Raw genomic sequence first — 23,875 nt, 5'->3', positions numbered from 1 at the left:
GCAGTATCTTGTGGCTCTTTATTAAGATTTTTTTTTTAATCCAGCATGTGTGTTTCATAGTACTCCCTCCCTCAGCAATCACATTGGCATCAAGCAGATTCTGATTCATAGCAGCCCACAGAGTAGACCTTCCCTGTGGTGTTTCCATGGCTGCCCATTCTTACATCAGCACACTGCTACATCTTTCTCCTGCAGCACAGTGAGGGGGCTTGAACCAAAGATTTGTGGCTAGTAGTTTAGCAGTTAACCACTATGCAACCAGATACAATTAATCCAAATAAGCTACTCTGTCATTTTTGAATGTAGCTAGTTCTGGGATCTCTATTTCAGAAGAATCCCTTAATTTTTTTAATGGTTTATTAAAAAAAATTTAATCGTTTTATTAGGGGCTCACACAACTCTTATCACAATCCATAAATCAATTGTGTAAAGCATATTTGTACATTCATTGCCCTCATCATTCTCAAAACATTTGCTCTCCACCTAAGCCCCTGGCATCAGCTCCTCAATTTTTCTCCCTCCCTCATGAACCCTTTATAATTTATAAATTATTTTGTCATATCTTTCCCTGTCCGATGTCTCCATTCACTCACTTTTCTGTTGCCCATCCCCGTGGGAGGAGGTCACATGTGGATCCTTGTAATTGGTTTGCCCTTTCCAACTCACCCTCGTCCCACTCTCCCAGTATCACCACTCACACCACTGGTCCTGCAGGGATCATTCACCCTGGATTGCCTGTGTTTCCAGTTCTTATCTGTACCAGTGTACATCCTCTGGTCTAGCCAGACTTGCAAGGTAGAATTGGGATCATGATAGTGGGGGAGAAGGAAGCATTTAGGAACTAGAGGAAAGTTGCATGTTTCATCGTTGCTACATCGCACCCTGACTGGCTCGTCTCCTCCCCAAGACCCTTCTGTAAGGGGATGTCCAGTGGCCTACAAGTGGATCTTGGGGCTCCACTCCGCACTCCCCCGCCTCATTCACTATGATATGATTTTTTGTGGAATGGAAGACCAATCTGCTCTGTAAACTTTTACCCAAGTCCCAATACTACGTAAGAGGAATTGTTTAAACAGACCATGGACTACCAGAAGAACGAACTAATCTCTTTTGGGAAAAGTCCATTTGTCTCATGTATGTACTTTGTGTCTGTTATCAAGAAGGGCCCAGACCAGGTGTAGGATTCAAACAATTTAACAACTGGTTCACTGCCTTAATGATTGTTTTAAATATAAAACAAAGATATACTGAGAGGTAGTTTATTATTTCTTACAGTTTATATGTAGATAAGAACAATAAAAGAGGTACACAAAACTAAATTGTTGTACGTTTTAAAATAATGATGAAAGACTATTAAAATATTCCTCACAGAAAACAAAACTGTTCAAGATATTTCTATATTGTTTAAGTAGCATCTTCACCTGCAATAGTCTTTGCTTTTATCCAAGCATCATTGGCTGTGTGATTTATCCTTAATCTTTCACTGTAAGAGTGGGATCCTTTGATAGCAACATGTATCCAATTGTGCTTAGTGTAACTTATAATGTACGGATTGTAAGCTGTAAGAGCCCCCAATGCAATATTTATAGAAACAAACAAAAAGAGTAGGATCCCATTCCTTTAGAGGTAGGCCAAGTGGACACCAGGCATTGTGTTTGATGGGTCAGAAACAGGGACTGTTCTCTGAACATATGTCCATCTTTGAACACTTACCATTGTTCTGACACTAGCTCTTTGAACACTTCCAGGAATTGCGTAATTCACTCATCATATCTCGTGGTAAGCTGGGGCATAACACAAAGCTGAAATGAATGACAGTGTGTCACCCTCCGGTTGTTTGACACTTATCCCCTTTACACACGTGTTTGTTTGCTGAAGTAACAGAGGGAATAGAAATGTAGTATTTCATCAAAAATATAATGAGTTTATGAAATGAGTAACTAAAGAGCACCAGCAAAGCTCTATAATTTTTGTCCGTGGATGGAATGAACATTACCACAGGCACCCAGAATATGCTGTTGTGCAGATGAATGTTAGAAAAGAGTAAGGCATGTGTATTTGTGATTTCCGCATTGGGTAGCGGTTCAGCTGCCAGCCTTAGAACACGATTACAGGTGCTGTTTTCACAACTAGCTTGCTGAGCTCAACCAAAAATTAGGTATCGGTTCTGCTCTAGTGGTGTGAACTGCCTGACTTCCACTTGTGGACCAGGCCCTGGAGAAGGACACTATGGTCAGTGAGAAAGAGGAAGACCCTCACTGAGAGGGATTGACAGAATGGACGCTGCAATATCCCCCGGCATGAAGACGATTGTGAGGACGGCGCAGGACTGCGCAGGGTTTCATTCTGTTGTGCAGAATGGATTCAACGGCACTGGCAGCAACAAAGTAGAAATGACATTTTTAGGAGTCTGGTTAGCTCAGTTGGTTTTGTTAAGCTGCTAACAACCTAGGGTTGTGAGTTTGAATCCACTCAGGTTCTGTGATTACTTCCATAAAGATGATAACCAAGAAAATCCTATGTAGCAGTTGGTTCTGTGGACCCACAGGACCACCATATGTTGGAAAAGTTGGAATAGAATATAGGGCAATGAGTTTTAGTGTGTTTTTTACGAATTTGTAAAAGTATGTACTCTAAGAAGACCATTTAGAAAGCAGGAGAAAATTTTTAATGTCACCTCTATTCTTACTCCCTGTAGCTTCCTTTCCCTTTTAATACTAAGGTGCTTATTTTTGAAAAAGAATTCTTGTAATCATGCCTTACATGCAGTCTGCCATTCTGTGCTTATCAGCTCCCACCGTAAATATTTCTCCGTGTTACTGCACAGTTTTCAGGACCAGCAAGTAGCCAGGTCATTGTTTACTGAACAGTGTTCCATTGTTGGCCATTTAGGCTAACAATTTTTAGCTGCTGCCTGTAATTATTTTGAACAGATGTTCCTAAGACACCCACTGTGTGCCTACCTTTCATTCTTTGGCCAGCTTTGTCATGTGTTTGAGCCGCATAACGCAGAGAACGATTCTGGGCTGACATTTCACTGTGACTCCACAGTCAAACTGTGTTAGAGTCGCTTTTCTAATTTGACTAATTGTGTGTTAGGTTAAAGTTGGTACAAGGAAACAATGTGAGCCTTGGCAGTTTTGTTACAGCCTTATTAGTGTAGTTGTCTAATTTTATACCAAATTTTAGCCTGTACATTCAAAGTAAAGCACTGCGTGTTTTTTAATAGGCTGATCAGAGGATTGGTTTTAGATCATGGTGCCCGCCACCCAGCTATGAAGAAACAAGTAGAAGATGCATTTATCCTCACTTGCAATGTGTCACTTGAATATGAAAAAACGTATGTATGCTAGTTTTTCTTCATAAAACGTTTAAATTTTGCCCCTAAAAGTGTTTTTGATTTCCTCTCTCCCAAATGTTTAGCATAGAGTCCCTCCACCTCCCCTTCTGCCTTTATTAGCTTGTTTTTATTAATCCTTTAGAGAGGTGAGCTCTGGTTTCTTTTATAAGACTGCAGAAGATAAAGAGAAATTAGTCAAAGCTGAAAGAAAGTTTATTGAAGATAGAGTACAAAAAATAATAACCCTCAAACACAAAGTCTGTGCCAATTCCAACAGAGGATTTATTGTCATTAATCAAAAGGTAAGAGAGTTTTCACTTTAATAATTCGTGTGAATGGTTAGCACTTTTCAAACGTGGGCCCTTGGCTGTCCCTAACACTGTGTTTTGGCCTTCAAGCCATTTTATTAGGCCCTCATCCCGACATCACCGCATTCCACGGTTCAGTCACATCAAGCAGTGTTGTCCCGTGGCTGCCACCGTTTCAACACATTTGCTTCCTTCTTGTCCTCCTCGAGATCAGCTCCTTCTTATTCCTATGCCGACCCCCACCTCCCATGCCATCCCCCCAGGAAGCCTTATTCTACTTCCTGTCTTTATAGACTCACCCATCCTGGGTTTCTTATACCCAAACCAGAAAAATACACCACAGAGTCAACACGGCTACCAACCATGACAAAACACAGCAGAGATAAAACCCAATATGAAAAAATTTACACCACAGAAAACATTAAAAATCAGATCTAGCCCAAAATGCATCCCAAGGGGGAGCAAATGACAAATTTTAGACTTCATCTCGTCTTCCCTCTCGGGGCCTCCAAACAAGACCCGCACCCTTCCGAGATGTCTCCAGACTCAGCCAGCCCAATGAGCAAGAAATGTATACTATCTTGTAAGACCTGAATGACTACCTGCAGCTGTGCTGTCCCCCAACCCTGCTACCCTGCCAACCAGATAAGAATGTAACTGCTTGCTGGAGTTCCCAGCAGGCCAGAGTCCAGGCCTGGCAGTGGGTACTGAGCTAGTCAGTTTCCGAGGACGTCCTCAGCCGATGGCAGAAGAGTGGATACACTGCCCGCCCTCACATCCCCTTCCAACCCCAAACATCAGAAATACAGCCAGTGTGACCCTGAACAACAACATTATGTACAAATGGCTTATACTTTCTCTGTACTAAAAAAATGATGTCATTTTTATTGGGGGTTCTTACAGCCCTTATAACAATCTGTACATCAATTGGATCAAGCACATTTGTCCATATGTTGCCATCATCATTTTAAAAACATTTTCTACCTACTTGAGCTCTTGGTATCAGATCCTCTTTTTCTCCTCCTTCCCCCATCCTCCCACCTCGTGAACCCTTGATAATTTATAAATGATTTTTATTTTCATATTTTACACTGTCCGCTGTCTCCCTTCACCCACGTTTTTGTTGTTTGTCCCCCTGGTGGTGGTGGGGAATACATCCATCCTTGTGATTGGTTCCCTGACAAGGTTTTAACCATTTAAATCAGAACACCTCTTTAGGGAGTCTGCGAGGTCAAAATTATCTTCATAATGTTCGTATCAGTGCCCTCTCACTGCTGACATTGCACTGATAGCGCCTTGGAACCAGTCAAACCACTGGTACCAAAGAGTAACGCAGTTACTTCGTTCTTTACTGCCGCACCACCAGGTGTTTGCAGTTAGAGCAAGGACAGCCAGCGTCGCTAAAAGTGTCTTGCCACAGCAGCAAGAGTAGTCATTTTATTAAAATCTGACTTTAAAATATGCATCTCTATAAGGTGAAATATACACCAAGCACTTTTTAATGAAAAGATCATTTTATTGGGGACTCTTACAGCTCATTACAATCCATACATCAGTTGTATCGGTCACATTTGTGCACACGTTGCCCTCATTCTTTTCTAGACAATTACTTTCTATTGAGCCCTTGGGATCAGCTCCTCCTCCCCCTCCCTCCATGACCCTTTGATAGGTTTAAAGGATTGTTTCCATATCTCCCTTCCCCCGTGGTTTCTGTTGTTCTTCCCCCCCCCCCCCAGGAGGGTACACGATGCGTGCTTCTGCGTAGCAAAACAGGATGTGTGGAAGGAAAAGGGAGCTTTCGCCCAGTTTCAGTGGCAGACTAACCTAGCTACTTTTTCATAGAACTCTTTTAACTTGAAAGAACAACTGAAACTATGTTTGTTTAGACTTAGGTATTTGGTTCCTTCTATCTTAAAATGCCACTTCAAAGAAGACACCAGATAATGTTTCCAGTGATGACTTTTGAGTTTCAAATGAAAAGTTTCAAATGAAAAGCCTCCCATTCCTTGAAAGCTTTTTCTGATATCCTCAGTGATTAACAAATGTGATTTTTTGGGGGGGATTGTATAACTATGAACTATATTAGCATTTGTGTAAACTCTGCCTAACTCTGAGTTGCTGTTTTCCAAATGACTAAACAGATAGATGATTTGTTGAAATTGTACAGGGATGCATAAATGGATTTTAATGTAAGAGTTTGAAAAAATATTGATATGGTTTCATATTCCACATTGAAATTGACCATTAAGATACTACAAATTGTCGAGTTTTGGTATAGTAGCAAAGAAGAATCTCCATATTTACCTGAAAAGTCTATTAAAACATGCCATTTCCCAATATAAAATTGTCTGAGACCAGATTTTATTTAGCAAGAATAATATGTCACAGCAAATTGGATGAAGTTGCAGGTTTGAGAATTAACTTGTCTGCTATTAGTAAAGATATTAAAGAGATTTATAAAAATGTAAAGCAATGTCACTGTTTTCATTATATATCTTTTCCAAAATATAGTACATTTTTATTAGAGATGCTATTTATGCTAACAGGAAACAGAATTGCTAATGTCTTTAAATGGATTAGGGATCACTTTAAAAATGTCTTTTCATTTTTCATATGAGAAATAATGATTGATATAACTGACATAAACAAAAGCACTTTGTTGAATTTTTTTATGTGTAAAGTGATACTAAGACCAAAGAGTTTGAGAACTCTCTGGCTAAAATGTACTTGTAACTTTTATGCTAATTTGATTACAGGGAATTGATCCACTTTCCTTAGATGCGCTTGCACAGCATGGCATAGTAGCTCTCCGCAGAGCAAAGAGAAGAAACATGGAAAGGTGAGCTTGCAAATAGCTATGTATCCTAAGTTTTTTGAAAAATTAAGCTGAAACTATTCCATGTGTATTTCTTTTAGCATATTTGTAAATCTTGCTGAGCAAAGTAGTGTGAAAATTCCAAATTGTGTTCTTAATTTCAGAAAATAATCTAACTGCCGAAGATCAAGGTTGAGAACCTAACTCAGAATTTGCTTGAAGTATGAGGAAGGTTGTCATCTTCTTTCAGCAGATTTTGGAAACATTGTGACAGTGCTGTTTCCTGAGTTAGCCATTTTCCATTTTAAGAAGTTAAATCTTTATGTTCGCCCTAACCCAAACTACGGTGACATGTGTGATTTCAGATTGTGTCTTGCTTGTGGTGGAACGGCTGTGAATTCCTTTGAGGACCTCACTCCGGATTGCTTGGGATTTGCTGGTCTTGTATATGAGTGCACACTAGTGAGTATCCTGTCAACAGTGCTTATAAAGTGAACACTGAATGTTCACATTGTAAACACTGAAATGTTTAACTTTGGCTTTTCATTTTGAAGTCCGAATGATTCATAGATCGACTTTACAATTTGTTCTACCTGTTTGTCATGAGTTCAAATATAACTTGACTACATTTAACATAGCGTTGGCTATGCTTTATCAAAAAGGGCTCACCTGAAGACTGGATTCTCATTAACTTAGTCTTTCATAATTAGGTTAAATATTCAAGGCCTATCTTCTCGTGTTATCCTTTAGGGTGATGAAAAGTTTACTTTTATTGAGGACTGTGTTAACCCTCGCTCTGTCACCTTGTTGGTGAAAGGACCCAATAAGCACACCCTCACACAGATCAAGGATGCCCTAAGAGATGGGCTTCGGGCCGTCAAAAACGCCATTGAAGATGGTAAGCTCTCTTTTGTGATGGCTGTCAATGTCACATCTTTCCTATGTAATAATAAGCCTACCATGAGATGTGTAATAGTTGAAGAGGCAGGAGTGATCACTAGTCTCTCGTTTCACTTTGGATGATTTGTAGTGTGGATTGTGAGGTTTATCCTTCGGGACATTCTTAATAGTTTTTAAATGAACTGCTGTTCAAGACTTAAAAAAAACAAACCAAAACACATTTAGGTTGATACTACAGTGTCTCTTTAGTTTTAGAAATGTATTCTTAAAACTTCCAAAAATGAACTAACATCAGCTGGCAAGTATCACATTACCTTAGGGCCGAGTTTATTTATCGATAATTATTTTTTTTAATTTCTAAAAAGGAGTTAGGGTGAATAACTCAGTAAAATACACATATTTAGAATAGAATAGTAAGCACATGAAGACATGCTCAATATCATTATTCATTAGGGAAATGCAACTCAGAAGCACAGAGATAGCGCTTCATGACGACCATGATGCCAAGGATGTGGACTAATGGGAACCCCTCACTTCTTGCTAGTGGGAACATAGAATGATGCATCAGCCTTGGAGAACAGTTCTTTCAAAAGTTAGACACAGAGTCACCATATAACTGCTTAATTTTACTTTTGGGTATATACCTAAGAGAGTTGAAAAAATATATTCACATAGTCATCTAGCTGAGAAGCAACACAGCTCACATGTAAGAAGCACACCAGCCTGTGTGATCACGAGGTATTGATGGGATCAGATATCGCATCAAAGATCCAGAACAAAAAATCATATTTATGTGAATGAGGGGAGGGGGTGGAGTGTGGATCCAACCCATCTGTAGACAATTGGACATCCCATAACAGATGGGTCACAAGGAAGAGACAAGTTAGACAGGGGGCAGTGCAGCACCGATGAAACACACAACTTTCCTCTACTTCTTTAATCCTTCCTCCCCATCCCACTGCCCGCCCCACTATCATGACCCCAATTCTACCTTACAGATCTGGCTAGACCAATCTGGGTAGACCACAGGGTGTGCACTGGTCCAGATAAGAGCTCACAACACAGGGAATCCAGGACAGATAAACGCCTCAGGATCAATAATGAGAGAAGCAATACCCGGAGGGTAGGGCGAAGGTAGAGGGAAAAAGGGGAAACCGATCACAATGATCAACATATAACCCCCTCCCAGGGGGATAGACAACAGAAAAGTGGGTGAAGGGAGAACAGTGGTTAGTGTTAAGACATGAAAAACAATGATCAAGGGTTCATGAGGGAGGGATGGTGGGAGAGGGGAAAATGAGCTGATACCAAGAGCTCAAGTAGAAAGAAAATGTTTTGAAAATGATGATGGTCAGGGGTGTGAGGGGCGATGCTGGGAGAGTAGAGGGCGAGTGGGTTGGAAAGGGGGAACCGATTACAGGGATCCACATGTGACCTCCTCCCTGGGAGATGGACGGCAGAGAAGGGAGGGGAAGGGAGACTCCGGATAGGGCAAGATATGACAAAATAACAATGTATAAATTACCAAGGGCTCATGAGGGAGGGGGGAGCGGGGAGGGAGGGGAAAAAAAAGAGGACCTGATGCAAAGGGCTTAAGTGGAGAGCAAATGCTTTGAGAATGATTGGGGCAGGGAATGTATGGATGTGCTTTATACAATTGATATATATATGTATGGATTGTGGTAAGAGTTGTATGAGTCCCTAATAAAATGTAAAAAAAAGTTACAAAATCATGAAATTAAAAAAAAAAGAAAATGATGCTGGTAAGGTATGAATATATGAATGTATTGTGATAAGAGCTGTAAGAGCCTCCAATAAAATGATTTTTAAAAGATTCATATAAAATCTTGTATATTAATGTTCATAACAGCATTATTCTTAAGAACCAACGAGAGGAAGGCACCATTGTCTCGTGGGACAAGTTGGTCAATTTGTATAACATAGTTCATAAACTTTGTGTTCTACACTCTACTTTGGTTAGTAGAGTCTGGGCTCTTAAAAACTTGGGTGGCATCATCTTGGAACCAACTTCTGGTCTTTATTCATCTGAAGCCGAAGAGAAAGAAGCAAATCAATCACTCAAAGAAGAAGAAAGTAGTCGACAGGACTATTAGCTACCTGGAGACCAGACGAACTAGATGGTGTCAAGCTACCCTGATTGCGAGTTCTCACCGGGGACACAGTAGATAATAGAATGGGAGGAAAGCACAGAACAAAATTCAAGTTGTTTAACAGGCCAGGCTTAGAGGGCTCGTAGAGACGAGGGGGAACCCCTGAGACTATTGAGACACCCTGTAAACTTTGTACTGTTACCACTCCCAGAGGCCACCTTCCAGGTAAGTGACAGATTGTGCAGTAAAATCGTGCCACCATGAGTACTGTGCTCCGTCCTTTAGTGAACTCACTCACTGCCGCGGGGTCTGTGCCAATCCATAGCAACCCTGCAGTCGACATTTACCCAGAAGCGAAGGTGAGGAGGTAAGGGGGGTGGAGGGGAAGAAGCTAGATTCATGGGACAACTGGAACAGAAATGAGAAAGTGTTGTGAAAATGTAATCAATGTCACTGAATAGTATGTATACAAAATTTTCACCCCAAACGAAATATTATAATACAAAAATATGGAAACAGTATAAATGTCTATTAGCTGATGAATAAACAAAATGTGTTATATTCATTAAAAACAGTGTTAGTTGACCATCAAAAGGAATTGATTATTGACACTTGAGGCATTGATACATACATAATCTCAGGAGTCCCTGAGTCAAAACGGTTTTGTCTTATCTTATTAATAACAGTGCTTGTTTTACTGTGTTGACATTGATATGATGATGTAAGTGGTAGGTAAAATGACTGGTGCCTTAGAACAAATTTGAACCTCAGAAACATTGTTATGTAAAGAAACCAGAAACAATAAGTCGCTTATATAGTTCCATTTCTGTGAAATGCTCAGAACAGGCAAATCCATACCAACAGCCTTAACTCGATGCCTTCTACCCCAGGGGCTCATCCGCCAGCATTCTTGCTAACAAGGTTCCATTGCTGTCCTTCAGGTTGTCCGTGGCTAATCCTTCTTGGGAGTCTGCTCCTCGTCTGGACCCAAAACAAACTTACTGCCATCGAGTCAATTTTAGATTGAGGGAATTCTCTACTATTTCTCTTTGCTGGGCGTTCTGTTTAATAAGCATGGCTGCTGGAGGTGGTTTGATGCCTTTCACTATATCTGCTGAGATGATCATACGGACCACCAGCTGGTTCTTCCTCAGGGAGAGACTTTGATCTTTCTTCCTCTTGGGGACAGCCACCCCTTCAAGATCATTCCAACTACTCCTTGGGAAAGATGTTTTTTCTTCTTGAGTTTGGACGGTGAGATAGGTCATACACTCCATTTTCCTGTGGAGCCTGGGGTCTCTGCTGTTTCTCCTTTTGGGGCCGCTGTCCTGTCTCCTCACGCTCCTTGGCTGCTTCTGCTGTTTTCTGAAGACGTGAGTGCAGTTGCAACTAGCTGGTTTTTCTCCTTTTCCAGGCGTTTCTTCCCACTTCTTCTGACTCTTAGCTATCGCCACAGCCACTGCCTCTGCCTGCACCATTGCTTCCTTCCATCCGTTTGTGGGGCAACACTGCTTTTGTTTCCCTGGTTGTGGGATATGGGGCCTTTGTACTTGGCAGTTGCTTGACTGGTGAAGGTGGAGTGGGAAATGAGTCTGTATTTAAGGGTGTTGCCCATGTCTTCAGGGCTCTGGCCGTGTGCCCTTCCGGGGCCCGAGGAGTCACTCGGGCACCAGGACTGGCCACTGCATGATTTCACTGGCTCTTCCTTCTGGGCCTCGAAAGGTGGGAGCTGAGGTTCTTTGTTTGAGACCGTCGTCTCTAACATAGATAGTTAGTGGTTTACACATCTCTTAAGTACCACTTTGGTGGCATCTCACGAATGTTGATCTAGGGTGTTTTCACAGGGGAATGGGACCAGAGAGGTTTTTTAGCAATGTTGTTTCTTAAGCTGGATGGTTGGTACGTGCTTGTTTTATTATTGTTTATATTTATACCTTACAAATATTAAAACATGTGTTCCATATTTCACAAGGAACTGTAAGCATTTTTTTTGCAATTATTTATTTATTTTTATTTTAACAATTTATTGGGGCTCATACAATTCTTTTCACAGTTCATACATATACATACATCAATTGTATAAAGCACATCTGTACAGTCTTTGCCCTAATCATTTTTTTCTCTTTTCTTCTTTTACATTTTATTAGGGACTCATACAACTTTTACCACAATCCATACATATACATACATCAGTTGTATAAAGCACATCCATACATTCCCTGCCCCAATCATTCTCAAGGCTTTTGCTCTCCACTTAAGCCCCTTGCATCAGGTCCTCGTTTTTTTTTCCCCCTCCCTCCCCATTCCCCCCTCCCTCATATGCCCTTGGTAATTTATACATCGTTGTTTTGTCATATCTTGCCCTATCCGGAGTCTCCCTTCCCCCCTTCTCTGCTGTCCCTCTCCCAGGGAAGAGGTCACATGTGGATCCTTGTAATCAGTTCCCCCTTTCCAACCCACTCACCCTCCACTCTCCCAGCATCATCCCTCACACCGTTGGTCCTGAAGGTATCATCCACCCTGGATTCCCTGTACCTCCAACCCTCATATGTACCAGTGTACAGCCTCTGTCCTATCTAGCCCTGCAAGGTAGAATTCGGATCATGGTAGTTGGGGGGAGGAAGCATCCAGGATCTGGGGGAAAGCTGTGTTCTTCATCGATACTACCTCACACCCTAATTAACCCATCTCCTCTCCTAAACCCCTCTATGAGGGGATCTCCATTGGTCGACACTTGGGCCTTGGGTCTCCACTCCGCACTTCCCCCTTCATTTAATATTATATATATATACATACATATATACATATACACATATATACACATACATACACACACTTATATCTTTTTTTTTTTTTGCATGATGCCTTATACCTGGTCCCTTGGGCACCTCGTGATCGCACTGGCTGGTGTGCTTCTTCCATGTGGGCTTATTTGCTTCTGAGCTAGATGGCCGCTTGTTCACCTTCAAGCCTTTAAGACCCCAGACACTATCTCTTTTGATAGCCGGGCACCATCAGCTTTCTTCACCACATTTGCTTATGCACCCATTTGTCTTCAGCGATCCTATCATGGAGGTGTGCAGTCAATGATATGATTTTTTGTTCTTTGATGCCTGGTAACTGATCCCTTTGGGACCACTCGATCACACAGGCTGGTGTGTTCTTCCATGTGGACTTTGTTGCTTCTGAGCTAGATGGCCGCTTGTTTATCTTCAAGCCTTTAAGACCCCAGTCACTATCTCTTTTGATAGCCGGGCACCATCAGCTTTCTTCACCACATTTACTTGTTCACCCACTTTGGCTCCAGCCGTTGTGTCGGGAGAGTGAGCATCATAGAGTTCCAATTTAATAAAAGAAGGTATTCATGCATTGAGGGAGTGTTTGAGTAAAGGCCCAAGGTCCTTCCGCCACCTTAATACTTGACCTATAAATATAGACACATAGATATATTTCCCCATCCTCCTATTTATATTTGCATGTACATGTCTTTGTCTAGACCTCCATGAATGCCCTTTGACTCCTAGCTCTTTCCTCCATCTCCCTTGACTTTCCTCCTGCCCTACTACCATGCTTCATCGCCACCTGGGCTAGAGTATACCTCTTCTCTAAGCAACCTTACCCTTGATCATTTCCCACCAGGCCTGCCACTCCCCCTTCTCTACCATTTGGGGTCCCATGTTTTTCCCTTGTCCCTGGGTTTGTTAACACCACTTCCTTACCCCCCCTACCCCCCCACCCCAAGTCCCCCCAGAACTGTCGGTCCCGTTGTTTTTCCTCCAGATAGTTCATCCAGCCTGTCCTATTCAGACAGACCTGTGGAGTCACTAACATGCACGAAAACTAGACAGAGGAAAACAAAGCAACAGTATACAACCAGACAACAAAACAACAAAAACAAACCACTGAAAAAGAACAGAACAAAACAGTTCACAAGAGAAAAGCTTGTAGTTAGTTCAGGGATCGTTTGCTGGCCCTTAGGAGCGTTTTCCAGTCCAGTCTGTTGGGGCACCACGCCCTGGCCCCAAAGTCCACTTTCAGCATTCCCTGGGGACCTTGCCACTCCATTCCCTTGCTGTTCCGCTGCACTCCCCCAGTGATTTGCCTCGGTGTGGTGGGATCAGGTCAGGTGCAATTCCCACACTGTGTCTCCGGTGCTGTCCCCTGTATCGCCCTTAGTCACTGAGGGGCATCATGTCTCATAGTGGGGCCAGCCATGTTGTTCTCTCTGTGGACTGGCTGCTCTACTCAGGAACATCATCATCACGGCCTGGTGGGCCAGGCTGTGCTCCACTCTTTCCTCCTGCCCCTTCATCTGCTCCCGTGTGCTCTGATCAAATATGTCCATCTCCCAGAGCTGCAGAGTCAATGTCGTCCTTTGGAACAAATTCTTTTCGGGGGAGGGGCAGGAATCCACTTAATTTATGGTGCTGGGGCCAGCCTCCCAGACCTCTCCACCGGTTCCCTCCTCCACGCCGGGATATTGCGTTTACACCTTGTGACACTGGGTTGAAGTCTGGTCCCACTTTCCCTGTGGAGATATAAACAATACCCTCTCCTTGGGTGGATTAATGCCCCATGACCCCACTACCCTTTTCTTCCTTGTATTCATCCTTTTGTTTTCCTTTCCCCACCTCCTCCACCATTGTCTACCATGTACATCCCTGGTTTTGGTCTGGTCTCTTCCATACTACCCCGTCTTCACCCCTAAAATGTTTGTATACAGTAGCTTTTTTCCCTATGCCACTTTTGCTTTTTAAAAAAAAATTTTAAAAAAACTGTAAGCATTTTAAGTGTGATTGGGAGGTGATAGCTAGGATTACCCTGTCGGTTGTCAACTCTGGTGCGCAGTCATCCTGAGAAGTGAAGCAGAGAAGCTGGATGGTGGTGGGAAAATGCCGTGGGACCCGGGGAGAGACTCTGTGCTGTTGAGCTTTGAAGATGAGTGATTCTAAAGGAGTTTTCAGGCTCAAGGACGAGTCATCCTGTTTTACAAAACCACACAAGCTGGTACAAAAGTCACATCATGATTGAACACATTTATGTGTTTAACCAGATTTTTGCTTTAGGATAGATACTAACATTATTCTCAGTTTGAAGTCCGGGTTCTTTTCCAGTATAGAAAGAAATCGTTCACTGAGTTCTGAGAATTCTAGGAGGGAGTACCCCCCTCCCCCCAAAAGCTGGAATTGTCCTGGGCAGAGCTTTTGCACTCCACATTTCCCCCCACTAAGAAAGCTTCGACTCACTCACTCTGAATTAGTGCGCTCATGATGTCACCTGAGAAGTTTCTCTCTGATCATAGTGAATTTTTCCATAAAAGCAGTTTCGCTTGAACCTCGTTTTTTTGTGACGGCTGATTTAAGAGAACAGTGTGCGGCTGTGAAATTTTGTTTCCTGCTCGGGGAAAATGTGCAGAAACTTGTGATGTTGAACACAGCTTACAAGGACAGTGCTATGGGAAAAACTCAAGTGTGTGAGTGATTTTCTGATTTCAAAAGAGGTGAAATGTTGATTGAGGACAAACCTCATTCTGGATGTCTGTCAGCTTCGTGAATGGATGGAAATGTCTACTCACAGTGCATTTGGAGTTTGCTCCTCCAGGTCACACTGTTAGTCAAGCTTTCTCTTTAGAGGTTCTGAAAAGATTGAGTAACAGCGTGTGACAAAAAGTCTGATTTGTGGCAGACAGGGGGCTGGTTTTCTTACCACTACGATGCAGCCATCTCAGTGGGTCAGTTTGGGGCAAAAAATAACATGCCTCTTTTACCCCATGTACCTTATTCACCTGACCTAGCTTCAGGTGGCTTTTTTGGTTCTGCAAATGAAGAGGGACATGAAAGGACAGCAATTTGATGATGTAGAAAAGGCGAAGAAAAAAATGAGGGAGGTGCTGTCAGTCATCCAAACAGATGAGTTTGAAAAATGCTTCCAAGAATAGAATTGTAGATTTGACAAATGTATTAAGTGTAATGTAGAGTACTTTGAAGGTGATAAGGTTATTTTGTAAAAAAAACTAAATACATAGTTTTTTTTTGGGATTCCATTTTGGGGTTGTGGGGTGGGGTGGGGTACCCCCTAGTATATAAGAAACTATGGCTTAATTATCTTGGCCTGAAAAATGTTCAAAGCTGATACTATTAGAACCTCTTAAGCATAACCATAAAGGAGTAAAATAAAGTGGAAGAAATGTCTATTCTTTTTTTTCTTGACTATATTCTTTTTAAAAGTTAATTTTTTAATCATTTTATTGGGAACTCTTACAGATATTTTAACAGTCCACAATTCAGTTAGATCAAGCATAATTTTACAATAGCTACCACTATCTGTTTCAAAATACTTTTTCTTGAACTCTTTGATATCAACTCCCCTTTATCCACTCCCTCCCCTGCTCTACCCATTAGAAGCCCTTAGTATTATTATTATAATATATTATTTTTTCCATATATATATATTGCACTATGCAATGTATCCATTCACTTGCAACTCTGTTATTCGTTCCCCTTGAGTGGGTTATACAGTCATCATTGATATCAGCTCCTCCCGTCCCCTCCTAAACCCCCAGGAAATTGTTACTCCTGTTACTGTTTCTGAAGTGTTGTCTATTTTGGCTTTCAGAAATGTCTGTTCTTATTAACTGGAGGATAAACAAAGTAAACATTTAGAGCCCAGTTGCCCAAACGGGGCGTAATTATTTTGTGGCATGTAACTTTAGGGCGCTTCACAAGACAAGTGAATAACCACGGAGCTCAGAAACTCACTTGATTTCTACATAGAGTTAAATTCGTTTTCAAGGAAGGCAACATAATATAACACACTTGAATAGCAAATTGCTTTTTAAGTCTTTTTCTTTGTGCGTGTATGTGCATGTGTGAGAGTCATTTTTCTTCCCCAAAGGCTGTGTGGTTCCAGGGGCTGGTGCCGTTGAAGTGGCAATGGCCGAAAGTCTTGCTGCCTACAAGTTCATTGTAAAAGGGAGAGCCCGTCTGGGAGTCCAAGCTTTTGCTGATGCCTTGCTCATCATTCCTAAGGTACAACTACGCTAATGGCCAGAGGTGCAAGTGGGGAGACATAAAGGGCTAAGATTACAAATCGCCTGTTGTTTAACAGCAGGGAGAAAGACAGGATCTTATTTGAGGGTCCTCGTGCAGTTTTCCTCTTGATGTGTTTTACAGTAAAAACAGGGACACTTTTGTGATCAAAGTTGGGAATCCTTGCAGAAGCTTCATGAAATAGCTAGCTCATCCCCTTGCTTCTTCCTCTGAAGCATGCTTCTTGAAAGGAGCCCCACAGGTTTCCTTTAGAAATGGGTCATGATTAAGTAGTCATGAAGAAACAGTTTAGACATAAAAATTAGATTTTAAGGGTAGACCTTTATTTGTCGGCGGTATCCAGAGTGTTGTCATTTTAAGTTGTGAAAGGTCAGGCTGTTGTAGAACTCCCAAATATGAGCTTGTATTTGTTAAAGTCACTAGAATTCCCATAGAAAGGAGAGAAACTTGGTCCCCCTACCCCCCGCTATGTGACAGCAGAAGGGCAGAGAAATGTGGTTCCTTTGTTGTTGCTGTTTTTTCATTTGCTTAATCTGGTTGTGAACTACTTAGAAATACAGAAAATGTCTTCCAAATATGCTGTTTTGAATTCAAAGGAGCTGGAGGTACGGCGGTTATGCATTGGGCTGCTAATCCAAGGTCAGCAGTTTAAAACCACCAGTTCACAGTCTTGGAAACTCACAGGGGCAGGTTTACCCCTCCCTAGAGGGTCATTATGAGTCAGAATCAACTTTGTGGCAGGGAGTGCTGCTACGAATCGAAGCATTGCTAATAATCCCAGCAAAGTTTCCCTCTTCATAATTGCCAAATGACCCATAACTGTGGGCTCTTTGTGAATGATCCTATAAAGCCTCACAGACAGCCAGTCAATGCCGACCCTTAGCAAGCCTATTGGTCAGAGCAGAATGGCTCCTTTGGGTTTCTGAGACGGTAAATCTTCAGAGGAGCAGACAGATTCATTTTGCTCTGGAGGTGGGGCTAGTGGTCAGCAGTCCAGTGCATAATACATCATGCCACCAGTGCGCCATGATCTTATGGCATTGTTAGATGCCATGAAGTTGTTTCCAACTCATAACGACCTTATATACCACAGAACAAAACATCACCTGGTCCTGTGCCATCCATCCTCCCAGTTCTTATGTCTGAGTCCGTTGTTGCAGCTACTGTGTTAGTCCATCTCGGTAAGGGCCTTCCTCTTTTTCACTGCCCCTCTGCTTTCCGCATGATGTCCTTCTCAGGGACTGGTCTACTCTGAAAATTTGTCCCGAGTACGTGAGACTAAGTCTTGTGACCCTTGCCTCTGAGGAGCACTCTGCGGTATTTGTTGCAAGATGGATTTGTTTGTATTTTGGGCACTCTTCCTCTGCACCCTCATTCCAGTGCATCCATTAGTCTTGGCGCTTCCTTCTTGGCTGTCCAGCGTTCTCATGCATACGGGGCGATCGAACCCACCAGACACAATGCACCTTGATAGAACCTCGTTCCTCATCAAATGTGGGACCACTGGAACATGGCCCTTGTGTGGGGTGCAGGCGTCTCAATCCCTGCTGTCACAGGCTGCAGCTTTCTCATCTCGTGGAGCTGACCATCTAGGGACAGCTGGAGGACCCGAGGCCGGAGGGATCGGGAAACAAGAGGAGCGTGGCATTTCCTTCTTGGTTTAAAACATGTGTCATTGATATCTTTAATATTTTATAAGTAGGGAAATCAATGCAGTGAGCTGGAGATGAGACACTCTAATATCTGCCTCAGAATTTAATGTGATAGAGGAGAAATGATGAATGAAATATAAACACTGCCAGATAGTTAAAAGAATAGCTTGATTTAGCTTAAGAGTGAAATAACTTAAAAGAAGAAAGAGGAGGTCCCTGATCAGCATGCTGTGTATGTGTTTTCCAGTCTCTGCTCGCTCTTCCTTCCATACCCCTTCCTGTCTCCTCAGTTCTGTCCTTGAGCAAACGCCGCCCTCTCGATTTTAAATGGTCAATGACTCTGAGGACTGGGTACGCCCTAGCGCCATTGTTCCCTGTCGACCTTTCTGTTGTGTGCCTGAAAATCGAGCCAAGGAGCTGAGTTCACTCCCCCATCTGAACAAGGATCAAGGGCCACCAGTCTCGGTCTTACCAGTCAGTCTGGTCATTTCTTATCACTGAGTTTTGTCTCACATTTTTTCTCTACCCAGGACTTTCTGTCATCCCTTTCTGAGCTGTCAGCTCTGGTACTCAAGGATGTATGTTTAAGATATTCCACACTAACAGTCTTATTCTTTTTATTCCTAAAGGTTCTTGCTCAGAATTCTGGTTTTGACCCACAGGAAACACTATTAAAAGTTCAGGCCGAACATTCAGAATCAAAACAACTTGTTGGCATAGATTTGAATACAGGTAAGAAAGTGAAGACATTTAGCTGCTTAATAAAGAAAAGGGACCCCAAGGTCAGAGGTTCAAGCTCAACAGTTTCACAGGCGAGATGAGGCTGTCTGTCCTGGTAAATATTTACAGTCCTGGAAACCCTATGGAGTTTTACTTTGTTCTATAGGGTCATGATGAGTCAGAATCAACTCAGCGGTAGTCGGTTAGTTGACTCCTGAATTTTAAAAAATATTTATTCTTTTAAGAAATGAATATTGAGCCCTTATTATATGACTCCTGGGATTCATTATAGAACAAAAGAGACAAAAATCTGTTGTAGTGGGAAAAGCAGGCATAAATAATAAACGGATAGCATTTTAGGAAGTAACACGTGCTATGAAAAAAATAAAGAGCAGTTGAAAGATGATCGTGAAAGCTAGCACGGGGGGGGGGGGTGTTGCCTTTTAGAGAGTGGTCAGGCTGCACCTTATCGAGAAGACATCTGTTTAAAACAAGAGGTGAGGAAGTTAGCAATGTGGTTGCCTGGGGAGAGGAAGCAGCTGGGAGAAAAGCTGGGGTCTCTTGCGTAGGAGGAAAGAGATGAGACAATAGTTAGGTTACGTCGGGCCAGTCTGTGGGCCTAAGGACTTGGGCTTTTCCTCTCATGGGGTGGGGAGGAATTTTGCACAGCGTTGCGACATGGTCTAGTGATGTTTAAAAGGTTCACACCGACTGCTCTCCCTGATAGGTGCCAATTGAGCATGCAGAAGGTCGGGTTACCATGAACAGAATTGGAGAGGATAGTGGGTAGAGCCAGTTCTGCTGGGGAGGCCCAGCACTCAGTCTGGGCAAAGTTTAAAGTGCCTGTCAACTTCCAAAGGCTCCCTGGTGGTGCTTCAGGGTAAGTGTCGGGCTGCTAACTAAAGGTCTGAACTCAAGCCCACCAGCTACTCCATGGGAGAAAGAAACTCTCTGCTCCTGTGGGACTGACAGTCTCAGAAACCTCATGTAGGGCTACTGTGAGTCAGAATCAACATAATGGCAGTGCATCTCATAGACTATCAAGTAAGAATCTGGAGCTCAGGGAAGCTCTGAGCTGGAGAGTCCACTTAAGATACAGCTATTGGCTTCTCCCTGTCCAGAGCAAAGAAGAGTGAAGACCATCAAAGTCTTAAGGAAACAATTAGTCCAGTGGATTAATGGCCCACACAAATAGTGCCCGAGACCAGAAGAACTAGATGGTGCTCGGCTACTATGACCAACTGCTTTGACGAGGATCTCGATAAAAGATCCCGCACAGAGTGGGAGAAAAGTGTAGACCAAAACTCAAGACCATACTTATGGTCTGATAGACGCTGGTGGGACCCTTGTGATTATGACCCTCAGGGACCCTTTAGACCTGGAACTGAACCTAGCCCTAGAATCACCTTCCAGCCAAACAATAGGTCCATAATGTGACCAACAACACCACGAGGAACAGATGAGTGGGTTTTAAAAAAACTCATGGAAAAATAGAATTTTTCACAAACTTTCTGAATCTCCCTTGTACTCCTCAGAACAAACAACACAGAAGACCAAAAGGGCAGTGCTTCCCCAAAAACCAAGGTTCAGGGGCAGGAAAGATGGGCAAAGGGAAATGGAGACCCCAGGGAAGAAGTGGGGAGAGTGTTCTTACATTGAGGGGCCTGCAACTAATGCCACGAAGCAAAACATGCAAAGTTGTTGAATGAAAAACAAATTTGTTCTATGAACTTCTACCCAAACCACAAATGAGAGAGAGAGAGAGAGAGAGAGAGAGAGAGAGAGAGAGAGAGAGAGAGGCCGAGAGTGCAGATGATTTAAACAGAAGCACAGTTAAGTCGCCTGGGGTATGAGTGTGTCTAGAGGAGAGGAGAGTCCAGAACTGAACCTCTGAGTGTGCCAACATTGGAAGAAGACAGCCATTGAAGTAGGCAGAGAAGCTACCTAGGACAAAGGAAGCAAAGCAGGAAGGGTGGGGGCGCTCCAGTGACGCTTGTCCAGCGCCACCGGTGATGAGGTCTGAAAATGGACCACTGGAGTTTACAGAGTGTGCGAGGTCACTGGGGACCTTGACGATCTTGATGGTGTATTACATATTATTGGGTCATACCAACTAATGTCAATAGAATCTACTATCAGGATGGTATATTCAAATAATTTTTACTTTGCAGGTGAACCACTGGTAGCAGCAGATGCAGGAATCTGGGATAATTACTGTGTGAAAAAGCAGCTGCTTCACTCTTGGTAAGTTTGTATTCATATGAAGAAAAAACACCTTTAGAACGTGGTGAATAACATTAAAAACTTAATTAAACAAGAAAAGGGAAAGAACATTAAAACATCTTAAATGACTTTCACCAGTCTGTAGTGGGAAAATGATAAGCGGTTAGAAAAGCTCTAACTAGTGAGAAAGAGTAACTTTTCTCATTTTACATTCCCTTTTATATTGTAGTTCCACTGGTTATAGGAAGAGCTAGTCTTGCTGCTCACTTGGAAGGGGTGGGCGACGAAACTTCAAGTGTTTAGTGGGAAAAATCAAATGATATGCTAAAAATGAGCTCAGTTTTGCTGGACTATAAAATCAGGCTTGGACCTTATCAATAAGGGAGTTGAAATTGTAATACAGGAGGTGATATTTGTATTTATAACAGCGTTGTCTCACAAAATCTCACACCGACGTCATTAAAAAACAAGGGACTCTTTGGAGTGGGCTGGCGGACATCGCTCACCTGGTCCTCTTCTTCCTCAGCACGGTGATTGCCACCAACATCCTTCTAGTGGATGAAATGATGCGAGCTGGCATGTCTTCTCTCCACGGGTGAGCGAGCTCAGCGTCACTCCTTCTGGAAGCTGAGATGCACTGCAGCTGAAGCCAACTACCATTCCGTAGCCCGAGCTATTCTCACACAATAAATACTGTTTCTATTAGTTGATCTCAGCACTCTCAAATGTTTTTTCTTTATCAAATGTAATGAACACAAGAAAGATGTTTACCATAAAGGAATGATACCTTTGGGCCTGACTGCTTTCTCTGAAACAACGGCTGGTGGATTTGAATGGGTGATTCTGGGGGTTAGCTGCCAAGTGGTTCACCACTGCACTGCCAGGCCCCTTACTTTTCTCCTAACTGATTCTATTTTTCCCGGCCCTGGTGCAGGGACAATCAGGAACTTCTGCTACCGTGCTGACTCTTGTAGCTCTCTGACTGGATGATGTGCTAGGATAGGTTTCACTTGGAAAGGGAGGATTGTTGGCACCAACACTGGGAAATAAATGGCTTTGGCTTTGAGGGTAACTGTTACTGTCAGGTATTACTATAGCCATACCTTTGCTGCTGCTGCTGCTGCTGCTGCTGCTGGTTGTTCCAAGCGCAGGGACGAAGCGGTTGCACTTTTCACTGTTGCTTGGTTCCTCTCTGTGGTACCGCCCTCCCATGCATCGATGCCTCAGAGACGGCAGCTGCGCCCGTGTTGCTGTACAGGGGAGGATCCCTCACCGGTTGTTGCCTTCATTGAGAGCCCAGCGTCTCAGAGCTCATCTTTTTTACTTAGTAAGTTGTCAGCCGCTTTCCGAGTTTAGTTTATGGAGACACGACCTTTCATTAGATCTGAGAAGATGTCACAAAATTTCTGGAAAATGGATGGAGAGGTAATGCGAGTTTTCCACGAACTTTTTGAAACCCCTCATGTCTGCTCATGTTGCAGTTTATTGACCCAGTTGCCCCTCCCCTTTTTTGCCATTTCAAACCGAGCGCGCCGTTGCTTAGTCTTTGTTCTTTAGGACAGGCCTTTTAAACGGACGTAGCAAGCACATGGGTAGGCCTTTGTGATGTAAAATGCTTAAATGATCAAATATATCTACTGTGCCCCAAGAAGAGGAAATCATGTAACAGACACCCTTATATTCTCTGCTAGCTTTAGCAAATAGAACATTTTGCCATGTTTGTTTCAGACCTTCTTTAAAGAAATACAAAGGAACAGAGATTGTTGAAGTGCCAGCTCCCCCATCCACTCCCTATCCTAGGCGTTTCTCAGCCTCTCTAGAGGTAATCTTTGGCACATTGCAGTATCCTACTTAAAACAATGCAAAATGCTCTGATTGGGTTCTTAAAATAAGTGTAAGTCATATTTTATAGATATGTACCTACTGCATTTTTCTTCATTTAATGTTATCGTTTTGAAATTTAACCACTCATGAAGTTGAACTGTTATAAATTACTGCAATGTGTATCTTTATTTAATAAATCCATTGATGAGCCTTTAAATTATTTCCAGTTTTACACTATTTTAATCAACATCACTGGAGTTTCTTTGTATGTGGCTGCTTAGACACATAGGTGAGCGTTTTCCTACAGATTATACCCAGAAGTGGAATTGCTCGTGTTCAGGGTGCTTCATCTTGATATTTACTAAGTGATGATACAGTTTGTATTCTTCTCTGCAGTCTGTACCAGTTAGACTGCAAACTGACCAACCAGTCAATTCTTTGTATTGCTGAAGTTTTAAGTTTCGCCAACTGTAATGCCACCAAGTTACATATCAGCAGCCATTGCATTTGTTAGAAGTCGTATTGTGCTTGTTTTCACATAGCCATGTTCCTTTCCAGTTCTATGAAGTTGCCGGTTCACATTGTGTTCCATGAGGAGCCCAGGTGGTGGTGTGGTTGTGTGTTGGGCTGCAGTCTGCATGGTCAGCAGTTTGAAACCACCAGCAGCTCCATGAGAGAACGACTGAGTTTTCTATTCCCATTAACAGTGACAGTGTCAGAAACCCACAGGGGGTTTCTATGTGTCAACACTGACTCCATGGCAGTGAGTCTGAGTTTGGGGGTTATTGTTTTCTGTTGGTGTTTTTTCCCTTCTATTTGGTGATATAAGCATATTTGCATAATTATAACCTTTTCCTCCCAGATTGAGGCTTTGCTTTTTCATTCTTGAGAAGCACACAGAATTTATATACATATTTTGATATTTATCATATA

At 42.6% G+C, this 23,875-nt stretch overlaps 1 protein-coding gene across 1 annotated transcript in view; it reads left to right on the top strand.

The window, feature by feature from the left end:
* CCT6B (chaperonin containing TCP1 subunit 6B) overlaps positions 1–21,820 on the top strand; it is a 39,496-nt gene extending 17,676 nt beyond the window's left edge. The window contains exons 6-14 of the mRNA XM_075561394.1: positions 3,230–3,340; positions 3,483–3,642; positions 6,405–6,487; positions 6,829–6,925; positions 7,214–7,361; positions 16,369–16,502; positions 18,805–18,907; positions 21,067–21,139; positions 21,645–21,820. Of these exons, the coding sequence (XP_075417509.1) occupies positions 3,230–3,340; positions 3,483–3,642; positions 6,405–6,487; positions 6,829–6,925; positions 7,214–7,361; positions 16,369–16,502; positions 18,805–18,907; positions 21,067–21,139; positions 21,645–21,717 (982 nt within the window). The 3' untranslated portion in view covers positions 21,718–21,820. The remainder of the gene's footprint in view (positions 1–3,229; positions 3,341–3,482; positions 3,643–6,404; positions 6,488–6,828; positions 6,926–7,213; positions 7,362–16,368; positions 16,503–18,804; positions 18,908–21,066; positions 21,140–21,644) is intronic.
* The last annotated feature ends 2,055 nt before the right edge of the window (positions 21,821–23,875 follow it).

The sequence above is a fragment of the Tenrec ecaudatus genome, chromosome 10, assembly GCF_050624435.1.
Source record: "Tenrec ecaudatus isolate mTenEca1 chromosome 10, mTenEca1.hap1, whole genome shotgun sequence".
Taxonomy (NCBI): domain Eukaryota; kingdom Metazoa; phylum Chordata; class Mammalia; order Afrosoricida; family Tenrecidae; genus Tenrec; species Tenrec ecaudatus.
Note: the sequence above shows the minus strand (reverse complement) of the source record. Positions and strands in the feature narration are given on the sequence as shown.